The sequence below is a fragment of the Asparagus officinalis genome, chromosome 6 (genome assembly GCF_001876935.1).
Source record: "Asparagus officinalis chromosome 6, Aspof.V1, whole genome shotgun sequence".
NCBI lineage: Eukaryota > Viridiplantae > Streptophyta > Magnoliopsida > Asparagales > Asparagaceae > Asparagus > Asparagus officinalis.
Genome location: NC_033799.1, coordinates 32,116,796 through 32,132,777, shown reverse-complemented (window position 1 = coordinate 32,132,777; position 15,982 = coordinate 32,116,796). Strand labels below are relative to the sequence as shown.

The window sequence follows — 15,982 nt, the reverse complement described above, 5'->3', positions numbered from 1 at the left end:
ATCAGTTCTTTTGAATTGTTCTTTTATTAGTGGAATAGAAGCTAGTTACATTCTTTTGGATTTCATTTATGCAGCATCTTTCATGCATTGATTCTTTTGGTTATGTTTCATGGATACTAATATGCATTACATCGAGGGGGTATCCAACTATGCTCGTTTTGCCTTCTAAAACAAAATCTTGTTTCGCCTTGAGCCTTACTTGGTAGTTCTGGTTATTGCTTTTGGCAAATATAAACACTTAATTCGTCGATTTTAATAATGTTAACTATTGAGTGAAACTTCATACAAGAGATCTGAATAATAAACTTTCGTATGATTGCATAAAGTTAGAAAAAATGCACAAGTTCTTTCCATACTTAAGACTTCTAGATCTTTTTGCTGGTAGATTAACCTTCAGTAAAGGATTTCAGCTCATGTACTGGGAGTACTTGTGTGGAAATATACATTAGCATCAGAGTTCTCTAGTCTTTATAGGAATTTGGAGCAGTACTGCAAATATGAAAAATGTGAAAGGAGGATCTGACTTGAATCAATAACTTGTTGCCCATATTTCCGCAGGCTTAAATTTGCGGTTTTTCCCCCTCTAAGCATGAAGAAGGTTTGAAGATGTAGTGGTTGATGGGCTAAGTATAGAATAACTAGAGCTGTTAAATTTAGTATTATCTGGAAGATATTTAGCTACCAGAAGGTTACTATTGGGATTTCCATGAAAGATGCATACCTTATGGCAGGAAATTTTGGCATCTTTCAGATGTTTGTTAGGATTAATTAGCAGGATACTTTGGAATTTTCCTCAAGGAAATGGAATTTATAGATGCATAATAGCTCTTAAAGCGTATGCAAAAAGAATCTAATACCAATAAAGGATGCCTTAATATGGTATTTGATTAATAAAAGAACCAAAATGCAACCTGAGATTCAACTAAATCCTGAGCTACAGCAATTCACATTTTATCTTAAATCATCACCTAGCATTATTTGAGTTCGCTTTGATTTGAAGAATAAAGTCTATGCTCTGTTCTGCTAATTGATTGTTTTGAAATTCTAGTGGCAGTTGAAGCTTAGAGTATTGCAGAAGGTCTTATTGCTAGCCGAAAGTCAAGAACTCATGGAGATTCTTCTATTAGTATATTATGACAACATTCTTTAAGTAATCTGAGGCCAGTTTGTTTTTCTTCTTCTTTTTTTGATGGAATGAGATACAGCGACCTTCTGCGTGAACTTTTGCGATCATACTGTGACCATGTAGGAGACTTCTGCCTGCATGCAGATCTTGCTACAAACTGCTTGCTGATAATTTTCGGTATATTTTTCGTAAATTGTTTGAAATATTTTGTTCACCGAGTTGTTCTTTGGTTTTGGGTTGCGTCAATATCATGCAGTTGTTCTTTGGTTTTTGGTTGCGTCAATATCATGCTTTGGATGGATATGGTGTTTCCAGGAACTTTTCTGTTTCTGTAAATTGTTTGAAATATTTTATGCACTTAGTTGGACTTGGTACAACCTCGACGGTCGTGATGTTCCCAGAACTTATATTTTGTAGATAATCTTCATTCTGCATGATTAATGATGGCTAAGTGCTGTAGGCTTTTGATTGCGGAGATGTTCAGTGGATTTACTAAGGTACAGGTTTTACTAAATCTAGTTGTTTGGATGTCTATTTTTTCCAGCAGTTCTTTTGTTCTGCATTCGCGCAAAACCTTCAAAAATGCTACCATGGTACGTGCATCTCCATGGGTTTGACTGAAAGATGCATCGTCTTTGGCTGAAAGATGTATTTTGGATCCTGCATGCATCGTCTTTGGCTGAAAGATGCATCGTCTTTGGCTGAGAGATGTATTTTGTATTCTCCTGGTACTTGTATTTGTGATCAACATGCATGAATCAGAATGTTTTGGTTGTTATATTGTAAGTCGGGGGGATTTGATTATTGGATTTTATTCCCCCCATGCAGGTTCCCCTCCTCTGTCAATTGTCTCCTTGATAGTTTGTTTTCATTTGAAATATTTGAAGTTTGTTTACCTGGACACTAATATTTATATTGCTTTTTCGTTGGTACCCCTTCCGCAGGCTGCAATAGTAATTCTTCTTTATGCGATTTCAACAATATTCATGTGTTTTTTCCTTTTGAAATAAAGTATCTGGGTACTTGAATCTGTAAATATCAACAAACCTGTGTGTGGTATATATACTGGTATTGGTGGGACGATTCCGCCTTAGTATTTTCTCTTTTTGTTCACAACATAGATTTCTTGTTTTTTACATATTTAGATGCAGCTAGTTGTCCTGTTTTTCAGTATCTTTCGACCAAAACACCTACAACAACTAAATCTTTCAGATCTGGATTCTCTTTAGTTATGTGGCAATGGTAGAGGGTCTAACTCTCTCAATCTTTACCATCCATATGGTCTTGAAACAACTAGTACACTTGAAAACAACTATCAAAATATCCGGTGTAAATTTTATGTGGCGTGATGTCATCTATTATTATTGAGATACGCGGTAAAGATTGAGAGAATTAGACCCTCCTTAATTATCACATAAGTAGAGAGAATCCAGATCCGAGAAATACAATTGCTTCTCTAATTACATCAAAATATGCAAAATCAACATCTAAATATGCAAAAACAAAAATCACTCTAGTTCTTTCTCTAATGTGCCTCAAAAGAGTATAGTTTGCTTCGAACTCGAAGAGTAAAATATTTGGGAAAACCTGTTGACAGAAAAAAGTTTATTGTTCTGTTGAATTTCGTGATAGCTGTTATATCAAGTTTTGATCATTAGTACTTGAATTAACTTAAGTTTCATCAGCTTAATATTCTGTTCTTTTCTCAGAAACAGTGCCTATAGCTTGGGATCTCATGCGAGTATTATTATGATAAGTATCAAGAGTTTTGAGAAATAAAAAAAAGAGAAAAAAAGAAAAAAGAAAAGAAAAATGAGCTATTTGTTTTACAGTAAGCAAGCTGACGTACCAAAAACAACCTGATTATCTCTACAAGTAAAGTTTTTTTCACTTATAACGGAACGTACCACCCAAATACTATTAGCGTTTTTAATATTTCATGAACGTTAGCTGTGGTGATTCTTGATAGGGTGCTGCTATATGGACCCCAAATAGGGGACCCAAGGGGGGACATGTGAGGTGTCCCCCTCGGAATGCATGATGCACTGTTCATGAACAGTGCATCATGCATTTAGAGTGGGTCACCTCACCTGCCCCCTGGGTCCCGTATTTAGGGTCCCTGAGGCATTTTTGTTCTTAATATTACATTCGTCATCAGATTTTGTTGACGTGACAATGATCTGACCCTGTCATGTTTAGCAAAAAAATTAGTGAAATCACAAGTTCAACATATACGTTTTTATGAAACTTGCAACTAATTTTTGCTAACGTGTCAGCCATGTGATCTCGTCAACAATATTTTACAAAAGTTTGCAAAAAGAACATATATTGATGACAATGATAATATTAATGACTATGGTTGATGATTTCTAAATATTAATGATCCGAAACGATACTTTAGCTAGCACATAAGGGACCTACAACAAAGTTTTGCCAAAAATCTATATGCATTATTAGATTATCCATCATTTACCTTCCTTTTAAAGAAAATATCTGATGAACTGAACCTAACCTCCACATGAAACGCGTATAAAATGAAGCAAGGCGCTCGCTCCTCACTCTCTCCGATTCCTTAAAAAAAGGCGGCTCCTTTTTCCCGCTCCACTAAACCCCGAACAAATCCCCCCCTTAAAAATCTAGGGTTAGGGTTTCGATCTCGTCTGCAACTCCATGGCAGGGTCAGCCCTACCTTAAGACCCCGTTTGGATTGAGGGTAATGGGGGTGAGGAGAAGGGAGAGTAACTTTTAACCTTGTTTGGGAAGTAAGTATAAGAAGTTAATAGGGGTGAGGGGAGGTGAAAGGAGGTGAGAAAATACCAGGATTTCTCCCCCCCCCCCCCAATGTGTTTCCCCCCCCCCCCCCCAATTTGGTGTGTAATGGTGGTGTAGGTAAAGAGGGGGAATACAACAAATATAGAGAGACATGTTTACCCCTAGCTAAGATCAAAATCTAATATAACTTAATAATATGTGAGGGTATTTGTGCCAATTTATATACATTCACTTCCCTTCCCTTCCCGTAATTACACTTTCCAAACGGGGTGAAATAACTTACCCTTGATTCACCTTACTAATTCCCAAACAAGTTTTAGAAATTCCCTTCCCTTCCCTTAACTTAACTTCCCGTAGGTTCCCCTAACTTCCCTTCACCCACTCCAAATCCAAACAAGCCCTAAGGCAAGTAAGACATCTGCCTGGGTAAGGCCCACCCAAACTCAACTCTTTAAGTCCCTCAGCCTAAACCCTAACCCTATTTCTTTCTCTCTTACTCCCACCCCCTCCCACCGCCTCCTCTCTTAAACATCAGGATCGAGTGATTAAACTCAGTCCCGATCTCTCAAACATCAAGTGATTAAACTGATAAACTCTCCCGACTCTCCGCTCCGGTCTCCCCCCGTTCTTCGCCTCTTCCTACTCCCGCCGCTAGCCACACCTCCGCTCCCGCGGCACCGCCGCCAATGGCCAGCCTCTCTGGATAAAAAAACAGAGATTTTTCTGGTAACTCCTTCGATTTTTTCCAAAACCCATGATTTATTTTTGCATGCAACTGTCTGCGATTTTGATTTCTGATACGGGTTTTAAATGTTTAGATAGAAAATGGGTTTGACGTCTCGATTTTGAATTTTTGATCTTGGTCTGGCTTTAGGAAAGTCGTAATTTGAGTGATTTTTCCTAATTATTGTTGAAATTAGGGTTGAAATCTGGACTGCAACGAACTGAAACAGATGATTTGGGCGTAGACATGGGGTTTAGGGTTCAGTTTTATAGAAGCCAACTTTGTTTCCTTTAGATTCCAAAAGAAAGGGAAAAAGATCAAATCTTTTCTAAAGGAAGTCACTTACTACAGTATCCTGGGTAACATCTGAGGTAAGAACAGAGAATGCAACTCCTCAAACCTACTTGTTCTCAAACCCGCATATTTCCTAGAATTGCACTTCAATCCTTGACGAAAGATCCCATTGTTCCAGCTCCCAACGCCCCTGTCTTTAAACCAAGAACTGTTCTTGATAGTCAAGCTTTGAAAATTCATGGCAGAATTTGAGAAAATGGATCAAACCCAGATAATAAAAGATTAAAAATTTGACATCAAAGGCTTTGAAATCTCAAATGGATATCAAAGTTGAGAGCTTTGCTAGTTACTTCAGAGGGGTTTAATGAAAGAAGAGTTATAAGAAGACATCTGTGTGGCTTTCATTTTAATGCCATGTTAACCAGTCACGTTAAACTTGGAACTTACTCCTTTTGTTTCTTATTTTTGTTTGTTTTAATTTTATGTGTGTTTTTGGTTAACGTGCCTTCACAAATCGTGTACTTCTTCTTTGAAATTAATTGTTATTAGCAAGTTATCCGTTAAATCTTTATCTCAAACTAGATGGGAAAGTCGAATTGAAAGTGTTAAAAGCAATAAAATTTTAAGCTCCAAATATAAGAGATGTTTTGATTAAATTAGCAGAAATTAGTGAAGATCCAAAGATAAAAAGTGAAGCTAATAGCTTAGCAATTTATAAGATTGAAAATTTTGAATTCTTATTAGCTATGAATATTTGGTATGACATACTGTTTGTTGTTAATTCAGTTAGTAAAATCTTACAATCTAAAGATATGCATATTGATATTGTCATAGATCAATTAAAGGGTCTTATTGTATATTTAGAAAATTATAGACAAAATGGTTTTATGTCTGCTTTGAATTCAACTAAAGAACTTGCTATTGAAATGAACGTACAACCTAAATTTCTTTTTAAAAGTAGAGATTAATAGTCCAATTGATGTGCTGAACTATATAAAGTGGTTAGATTCTTTTCCAAATACTTGTATTGCTTATCGTGTACTATTGATTATACCCGTAACAGTTGCTTCCGCTGAAAGAAGTTTTTCAAAATTAAAATTACTAAAATCTTATTTAAGACCGACCATGTTACAAGATAGATTGAATGATTTAGCAATATTATCTATCGAAAATAATATGTTAAAAAATATTAAATATAATACTTTAATTAGTAATTTTGCAGCTCAAAAGGTAAGAAGAATGAGATAAAATCTATTATGAGTTGCAGTGTTATAAAAAACGTCCTGGGCGGCCGCCTAGGCGCCCGCCTAGGCGGAGGCGATGCCCAGGACGTTTAAATGTGCCTTGAGCGGCCACCATTAGGCGCTGGGAGCAGCTATGCGGCCGCCCAAAGCTAAGCGGCCCGCTCCACTTAGAAAAGAAAAAAAAAAACGCTTAAAGCCCCAGACCCCAAACCCAAAACCCATAACCCAAACCCAAAAACCAAAAACCCAAACCCAAACCCAAAACCGACGTAACCCTAATTCTCATTTTCTCACTCACCCGACGCCGCAAGAAATTTCCATCGACCGAGCTCATCTTCAACCTCGTCGAACTGTCTTCATCTTCGTCGAAGCTCGAGCTCGTCTTCAACCTCGTCTTCGATCTTCAACATCCGAGCTTCAACCTCGTTTCGAACTCGTCGAAGCTTCGTCTTCAACCTCCGAGCTTCAACCTCGTCTTCGAACTCGTCGGAGCTTCGTCTTCAACCTCCGAGCTTTGTCTTCAACCTCTGAGCTCGTCTTCAACCTCCGATCTGTTCCTCGTCGAAGCTCGAACTCGTCGAAGCCTCTCGATTCTCGAAGCCTTTGGGAGTCTGCTTCATTCCTGTAACAAGGTAAAGGATTTAATGTTATTTTCTTATTTTATTTATCATTTTACTATTTCAGACTTCAGTGATGACCTTTGATTTCAAGTTTTTTGGTTTAAAGGTTAACAACTTAACATTAATATGGTTTTGGTGTTTTCAGATCATCCGTGTAATTAAGATGAACAGAACAGACATTAAACAATGGTGTAAATGGGCAAATCAAGAAAGATTAATAACTTGAAACTTATGATGTGTTTGATGGAAAGGCATAATGTAAATGAGTCTGTTAAGAAAAGCTAAATACTAGCTCTAACATATCAAATTAGCTCACCGAATTCATTAGTCATGTTAGTTTGCTGCTTCTGTTTTTTTGGGATGCTCACTGAATTCATTAGTCAAGTTTTTTGGGTTTATCAGCAGCTTGTTCCCTTTTGAGTCCAATATCATGATTCGTGTATCTTTGAATATATGGGGAAAGATAGTTTTACCTCTTTTAAATGTTAGAAAAGGTTCCCTTTTTGCTCAGTGCAGATATTGAGTTAAAAACTAGGTACCTGCTTCTGGTTAATCCCTTTTTGCTGTTCACACTTCTTTTTTTCTTTAATTTTTTCTTCTGTTCACACTCCACACTTCACACTTCACAATTTTGAAAATAGGAATACAATATGAATATACATATTTAATGAATGAATTATCGATATTTAATTTGGTAGTTGTGTTGGGAAATTTGATTGATCCTTCATCCTTGCAGCTTGCTACTTAACTAAGTATAATCTGTAAAAAAAGAAAAACAAAGTCAGTGAGCATTTTTGATTGAGTATATATATATTTATCTTCAAGTATCGCAATTAAAAATAGAAAAAAGAAAAAAATCGTCCAGAAACCGCTTAGGCGCCCGTCTAGGCGTCTAAGCGCTGGGCGCCAAGTCCGGCGCCTAGGGACGCCCAGCGTTTAATGTAACACTGATGAGTTGTATCAATTAGGCCTCATCTAATATTTCGTCTTGGGCCCTAAAATTCCTAGGTACGCCCTGCTCCATGGAAAAGCTCTTATCACCCCCTCGAGCCCCGTTCACTTTCTTGCCGCCCTTTTCCTCCTCTCCCTCTTCGTCTTCGATCAGCATACGATCAGGCCAGCTAGGGTTTCGGATTCAGCCCACCCCTCCTCGGCGATTCGAACCACTTAGGGTTTCGTTGAGCAGTTCAGAAGGAGGCACGACTACGAAGGTAAAGATCTCCATTCCCGGTTTCTTGGCTGGGGAATTTTCACGAACGCAACCCCTGCCTTTTATTGACTGCATGCTTGTTTTTTGTTTTTTTGTGATTATTTCGTTGCTAAGTTTTCTTAAATCTCATATACTATAATCTTGAAATGTTTCTCAAAAGTGGCATATTTTGGATTTTTGAATAAAGATATGATTTTTTATAAGTTTACAGGAGGGAATATTTTGGTAAAACTTTTAGTAAAAAATAAATATCACATGGTATAGGTCACTTTTTTTTCTTCTTCTGAATTTGTAATGTAGGGCTCCACTGTTGTATTTTGAATTTCAGGTTCTTAATTTTTTTTAAAAAATAGAGATGATCCTTTGGCAGTCCCCAATTTATAGGTGGCTGTATTCCATCCAATAATTGGGCTTGTGAATCTTCAATGATGATTAAGTTTGATCCGGAATGATCTAATTTTTTGGTGATCAGTTTTCTTCAATTTTCCTCATATTTGGACAACTGGTTGAATATGTTTTGGCTGTGTGAACTTTAATGTTTTGGCTGTGTGAACTTTAATGTTTTAGATGGAGCATCATCGTGAAGAGGAGGTTGTTGATCTTGAGTCTTTTAGCATTATGGCTTTATCACCTTTAGATGGCCGATATTTGCAGAAAGTCAAGGATTTGCACCCATTCTTTAGTGAATATGGGTTAATCCGTTACCGTGTAATGGTTGAGGTAATTTTCATTAAATTCTCCTGTAAGAATACATATTTAATAAGTATTTTTATATTCAACACCAGTGCATAGTGTTAGTCTTACATTATGTTTTTTTAAGAATAGTGGTTTCATATTTAAATGTAGATTATACAATCATTTTTGTAGCGAATGATAAAGAAATGTTTCTGGTAAAGCATGAAGAAACTGTTGTTGATTAGATATCCTTGTTCCGTCTGGCTTACAAATCATAATGTCTCAGGTATTTAGATAAAAGGTTTAAAGCCTTAGTTAAAGGTTTAAAGTTGTGCCTAAAATGCTCCGTGAACCGTTAGGATATTTATATTTGATATGCATATCTGACATTAATACCCCTCTTCTAATAAATTTGCATATGATGTAGTATTAGCAGTTTCTGTATGAGTCCATCGAACATTGTTTATTTAGGTCATGCTTATTAGTATGCTTTCTTTTACAATGTAACAAAACGTCCAGCCTCTGCTTTGATATAGGTAGCAATCTTCATTAAAACTTGTTATAATGTAGTCATGTTTTGGGTAATGGAGAAAGAGGTAACTTACAAGTAAAAAAGGTTTACCTCTTTCTCCATTACCCATCATGATCTGACAAAGCTGGCCACTGTAGTTATTTTCATGTTAGCTACTTAGTGCAAAATGTTAATACTGAAATCAAGGAGGTTCAAAGCTTTAGTGAGAATGCCAGGTCTTATTTAGAAAGTATAGTTAGTGGCTTCAGCAAAGCTGATGCTCTGGAAGTGAAAAAGATTGAAAAAGTAACTAACCACGATGTTAAAGCATTGGAATACTTCTTGAAACAGAAATGTCAATCCAATGCTGAGATTGCTGAGGTGAGTTTTTGATGTTCCTTGTTGTGGGTACTCTATGCTTCCTCTTTTTATAACTATGACTAACTGTGATTTCAAAGATTTCATTTGATGCTTAATATTTGTCATCAGATTCTACAAAATTCTTTTTTAGGTACTGGAGTTTTTTCATTTTGCTTGTACATTAGAGGATATAAATAATTTAGCCCATGCATTGGCACTGAAGGAGGCGTTCAACACTGTCATTTTTCCTGTGATGATTGAGTTGTTGAATGCAATATGCAAATTAGCGAAGGAAAATGCTCATATCTCCATGTTGTCTCGCACTCATGGACAGGTATTTTCAGTTCTAGATGAGAGGCAACTCTTGTTATAACGGAACACCAACTTTTTGTTGATTATATGTTATCTACAAAAACTTTAATGCTATAAAAACATAATGGAAAATCTTATATTTCCCTTTTATTTGTGTTTACACATAGGACATAGTTTATTGTATATATTGATTAAAAAAAAGAATCTGAAGTTATTAGACTAAGAAAATGCAGAGAATGCTTCAAGGAAAAAGAAAAATTCTTTTTTATTTCCATGAACTAATTTATTTAGCAATCCTAAATTCTTAATGAAATTTATCCCAAATGGAGAAGGGATGCAACTGACAAGAGCACGTTTAGAGAAGGATTAGAGAAGTGGGAGTACTCAAAGAAAAACAAAGTACTCTTGAGTTTAAAAAGTTAAACTTAATCTAAGGTGCACAGGGTAATATTCCACTAAGAATTTTTCCCTAATGTCCTGGTGGTGGATCTTTTTTGGTTGAAATAACTCAAAAGATTTCTGGCTGGTCATTTCGGTGAAATTTTTTTATATAAAAGTTAAGTTTTTTTGTGGGGGCTTATATAGAAATAATTAAATAATGATTACATGCTGAAACTCTGGAATTTTCTACATGGGCCTAATACATCATGTATAATTACTGGTTTGATAAAGATTATACTGTCTATCTTTGTTCATATATGTTTGCAGGACATGATCTACATTCCTTTCTTCATGAGTTGTTAGCTTGATGCTATGAAATAAATTAAATGGAACCTTTTCAATTTGAAGGTTAAAAATAATATAATCTTGTCTTTTTTTTTCTGGCCTGTCACACTCTTATTTAGTCCTACATCGGAAAATGAGTGAGAAGTTAAGTTGCTTAAATGGGTAAGCCCAAGACTCAAGTGTAACATCAACTAGTCGATTTTGGCAGTGGGTTGAGCCAAACGTGTTACACTTAGTGGGTCCCACGGCTTGTATTGCACCAATGGGCCCGGCGGCCCGGGGCGTGACAAATTGTATCAGAGCAGTTGCGAGTCAGAAGAGTGGAACTAACGCCTCGTTTGGTACGCGGGAATGGACTCAAATGAGAATTGAATGAAAGAAGGGATGAGATGGAATTAATGTGAGAATGGAATAGTCATTCTCATTCTCACGTTTGGGTGTAATTTATAAAAGGAAGTGGGAATGGACGTATTTTAAAATTGTATATTTTATTGATTCTCATTTAAGTGGGAATGCTCATTCCCTATCATTTCATTGGGAATGTTCATTCCCACATAAAGTGAGAATTAATGAGAAGTGAGAATGAGCATTCTAACTTTAAAAAAGAGGGTGTGTTTGATAGGAAGGAATGAGAAGTGAGAATGACCATTCCATTCCACCCCATTCCTGCGTACCAAACGAGACCTAAGTGTTATGCGGGGCTAAGTGCTATATTGCGTGAGTGCGGCGGGAGTCACCTCTAGAGTCCAAATAGCCTAGTGATACCGGGATTTGCCAATTGTTATGTCACGATGAGGACGTCGCTTATGTAAGGTGGGGTGTTCGTGACATTCCTATTTAGCCCCACATCGGGAAATGAGTGAGAATTTATGTGGTTTAAATTATTTAAGTGTAACATCGGTTAGTCAATTTTGGCAGTGGATTGAGCAAACAACACGTTACACTTGTTGGGTCCCACGGCTTGTACCGCACCAATGGGCCCTTCAGCACGGGGCGTGACATGGCCAATAGTAGAAGCGAACATATACTAAGTTGACTGCTCAAAGCAGCTGAAATATCATATTGATAATTTTCATCGTTATGCTACAGGAATAAATGATTTGCTTTTGTAATAGGTTTATGTGGTTTAGTTCTGATATCTTCTAACTCCCTTTGTAGCCTGCTTAACCCACTACTTTGGGAAAGGAGATGGCAAATTTTTCTTTCTGACTAAGTGAAGTAGGGAAGACCTTTACAGAAGTGTAACTATTGGGCAAGTGTGCTGGAGCTGTTGGAAACTACAATGCACATAAAGTTGCATATCCTGATATTGATTGGCCAACTGTTGCAGCTGAGTTCGTGACCTCTTTGGGGTTAGGTTTCAACCCTTACGTGACACAGGCATGTTTATTTACTTCTACTACTTTTCTCTTTGCAAGGTTTTACCTATCTGATTCATTTTAGATTGATGGATTTTTTTTTGTGTAATTAAGTAATGCATAGACGAGTTTGATATGGTTTTTTCTTTGTGGATGACTTGGATAGGTTTCATTAATGGGATGAGTACTTTATTTACCTGTTTTGACACTGCTGCTTGTATTCCTTGTTCTCTGCTTGATCTAGTTTACTAGTAAACAGTCCTCGTGAAGATTTAGGCAACTATACAAACTGTATAAGTGTATAACTAATAGAGCCTTGGGATTTTCTTTAATATGAGTTTTGCAATCGACTCAGGTGACTGAAATGTAGGTTTTTTTTGCCATTTCACGTTTCAAGAGTTTACAAAAGGTGATTCATATAGTAAGTAGATACTATCATGTGCATGCTTGATAATAAGTAGATACACTTGCAGGTTATCCATCTATCTTGGAATTACAGTACATTTATCAATTAGCCTATTCTACACCAACCAGTTAGTGCATAAATAAAAATGGAATTGCAGCGCTAGCTAATAATTTTGTTAAGTTTGTGTTGTCTAAAAGGTTACGTCAATATGGCCTATGAAAGGAATGGCACTTGACTTGCATGCATACTCTCTATCTGAGCCTGTTGCTTGCTCCGTATACAGATTGAGCCGCATGACTATATCGCAAAGGTTTTCAATGCAGTTGTTCAGTTTAATAACATCCTGACTGATTTTGATCGGGACATATGGAGCTATATTTCGTTAGGTTATTTACTGGTTTGATAAAGATTATACTGTCTATCTTTGTTCATATATGTTTGCAGGACATGTTCTACATTCCTTTCTTCATGAGTTTTTAGCTTGATGCTATGAAATAAATTAAATGGAACCTTTTCAATTTGAAGGTTAAAAATAATATAATCTTGTCTTTTTTTTTCTGGCCTGTCACACTCTTATTTAGTCCTACATCGGAAAATGAGTGAGAAGTTAAGTTGCTTAAATAGGTAAGCCCAAGACTCAAGTGTAACATCAACTAGTCGATTTTGGCAGTGGGTTGAGCCAAACGTGTTACACTTAGTGGGTCCCACGGCTTGTATTGCACCAATGGGCCCGGCGGCCCGGGGCGTGACAAATTGTATCAGAGCAGTTGCGAGTCAGAAGAGTGGAACTAACGCCTCGTTTGGTACGCGGGAATGGACTCAAATGAGAATTGAATGAAAGAAGGGATGAGATGGAATTAATGTGAGAATGGAATAGTCATTCTCATTCTCACGTTTGGGTGTAATTTATAAAAGGAAGTGGGAATGGACGTATTTTAAAATTGTATATTTTATAGATTCTCATTTAAGTGGGAATGTCCATTCCCTATCATTTCATTGGGAATGTTCATTCCCACATAAAGTGAGAATTAATGAGAAGTGAGAATGAGCATTCTAACTTTAAAAAAGAGGGTGTGTTTGATAGGAAGGAATGAGAAGTGAGAATGACCATTCCATTCCACCCCATTCCTGCGTACCAAACGAGGCCTAAGTGTTATGCGGGGCTAAGTGCTATATTGCGTGAGTGCGGCGGGAGCCACCTCTAGAGTCCAAATAGCCTAGTGATACCGTGATGTGCCAATTGTTATGTCACGATGAGGACGTCGCTTATGTAAGGTGGGGTGTTCGTGACATTCCTATTTAGCCCCACATCGGGAAATGAGTGAGAATTTATGTGGTTTAAATTATTTAAGTGTAACATCGGTTAGTCAATTTTGGCAGTGGATTGAGCCAAACAACACGTTACACTTGTTGGGTCCACGGCTTGTACCGCACCAATGGGCCCTTCAGCCCGGGGCGTGACTTGGCCAATATTAGAAGCGGACATATACTAAGTTGATTACTCAAAGCAGCTGAAATATCATATTGATAATTTTCATCGTTATGCTACAGGAATAAATGATTTGCTTTTGTAATAGGTTTATGTGGTTTAGTTCTGATATCTTCTAACTCCCTTTGTAGCCTGCTTCACCCACTACTTTAGGAAAGGAGATGGCAAATTTTGCTTTCAGACTAAGTGAAGTAGGGAAGACCTTTACAGAAGTGCAACTATTGGGCAAGTGTGCTGGAGCTGTTGGAAACTACAATGCACATAAAGTTGCATATCCTGATATTGATTGGCCAACTGTTGCAGCTGAGTTCGTGACCTCTTTGGGGTTAGGTTTCAACCCTTACGTGACACAGGCATGTTTATTTACTTCTACTACTTTTCTCTTTGCAAGGTTTTACCTATCTGATTCATTTTAGATTGATGGATTTTTTTTTGTGTAATTAAGTAATGCATAGACGAGTTTGATATGGTTTTTTCTTTGTGGATGACTTGGATAGGTTTCATTAATGGGATGAGTACTTTATTTACCTGTTTTGACACTGCTGTTTGTATTCCTTGTTCTCTGCTTGATACTTTTTTGACACTGCTGCTTGTATTCATTGTTCTCTGCTTGATCTAGTTTACTAGTAAACAGTCCTCGTGAAGATTTAGGCAACTATACAAACTGTATAAGTGTATAACTAATAGAGCCTTGGGATTTTCTTTAATATGAGTTTTGCAATCGACTCAGGTGACTGAAATGTAGGTTTTTTTTTATCATTTCACGTTTCAAGAGTTTACAAAAGGTGATTCATGTAGTAAGTAGATACTACCATGTGCATGCTTGATAATAAGTAGATACACTTGCAGGTTATCCATCTATCTTGGAATTACAGTACATTTATCAATTAGCCTATTCTACACCAACCAGTTAGTGCATAAATAATAATGGAATTGCAGCGCCAGCTAATAATTTTGTTGAGTTTGTTTGTCTGAAAGATTATGTCAATGTGGCCTATGAATGGAATGACACTTGACTTGCATGCATACTCTCTTTCTGAGCCTGTTGCTTGCTCCGTATGCAGATTGAGCCGCATGACTATATCGCAAAGCTTTTCAATGCAGTTGTTCAGTTTAATAACATCCTGACTGATTTTGATCGGGACTTATGGAGCTATATTTCGTTAGGTTATTTTAAGCAGGTAACTTTCTTATGCTTGACCACATGCCCCTAAAATATTAGGACTTATTTTAGCTCCCAAACTAACAATTTGGAACTAAACAATTTCATGATAATTTTGCTTTCTAGATGACCAAGGCTGGGGAGATTGGATCTTCAACTATGCCTCATAAAGTTAATCCCATTGATTTTGAGAATAGTGAGGGCAACTTGTGTTTGGCTAATGCTATTTTATCTGCTCTCAGCTCGAAATTGCCCATCTCTCGTATGCAGGTGTGTATCATTTACTTTTCCACCCTTATTCATGGTTCTTGAGGAGTACCTAATGTGAAGTTCAGTGCTATATCACATTTCAAAAAACACGTCTTTAGTGTCTCATTCTGGTAAAGTGATACTATACTTATTGCATGTGTAATCATTGACAGAGGGATTTGACCGATTCCACTGTTTTGAGGAATTTGGGTATTGGATCTGGGTATTCTCTCTTGGCATACAAAAGTGCACTACAAGGAATCCGGAAGCTTCAGGTTAGTAGTAAAATCTGTATGAGATGGTTATCACTAGAGAATTAGATATAAAGCTAGATGTGTTATTGGTAGGAAATGCGCCGCTGTCGTCGTTCTTTGCTTCATGCATGTTGTTTGTTCTGTTCTTGCTTTAGCTATTTGGGTTGGGCATATGTTGAATTTGAATTCGTCACTAATGCAAGATGCTAAATTCTGTGAATTACAAGATCATAGAAATGTGGAGGATCCATTTCAAGATGAATTCTTGTCTTGCTGTCAACATAATTTCTATCCAATTTACATCCATCTAATAATATATATGATTTTTTCGGATGTTTAAGTTTTTTCCTATATAAGTATTTCTTTTCTAAAATTGTACTAACCATTTCCCTCAAAAATATTGTATGAACTATGTCTAATATCCTTTAGATCTATTATTTGGGATCCATAACTATGATATCTGGCATGATTCTTTTGAAAAAATTCTGTC

At 36.8% G+C, this 15,982-nt stretch overlaps 1 protein-coding gene across 1 annotated transcript; it reads left to right on the top strand.

The window, feature by feature from the left end:
- On the top strand, nt 8,558-15,573 carry LOC109846021 (adenylosuccinate lyase-like). The gene is made up of 7 exons (XM_020415243.1): nt 8,558-8,710; nt 9,384-9,557; nt 9,688-9,870; nt 13,959-14,180; nt 14,892-15,008; nt 15,116-15,259; nt 15,412-15,573. The coding sequence occupies exons 1-7, from the start codon at nt 8,558-8,560 to the stop codon at nt 15,556-15,558; spliced, it is 1,140 nt and encodes a 379-aa protein (XP_020270832.1). The 3' UTR covers nt 15,559-15,573.

Coding starts and splice junctions, on each gene's coding strand:
- LOC109846021 (XM_020415243.1), top strand. CDS start 8,558: ATGGAGCATCATCGTGAAGAGGAGGTTGTTGATCTTGAGTCTTTTAGC. Junction 8,711..9,383: donor GTTACCGTGTAATGGTTGAG/GTAATTTTCATT, acceptor ACTGAAATCAAG/GAGGTTCAAAGCTTTAGTGA. Junction 9,558..9,687: donor CCAATGCTGAGATTGCTGAG/GTGAGTTTTTGA, acceptor ATTCTTTTTTAG/GTACTGGAGTTTTTTCATTT.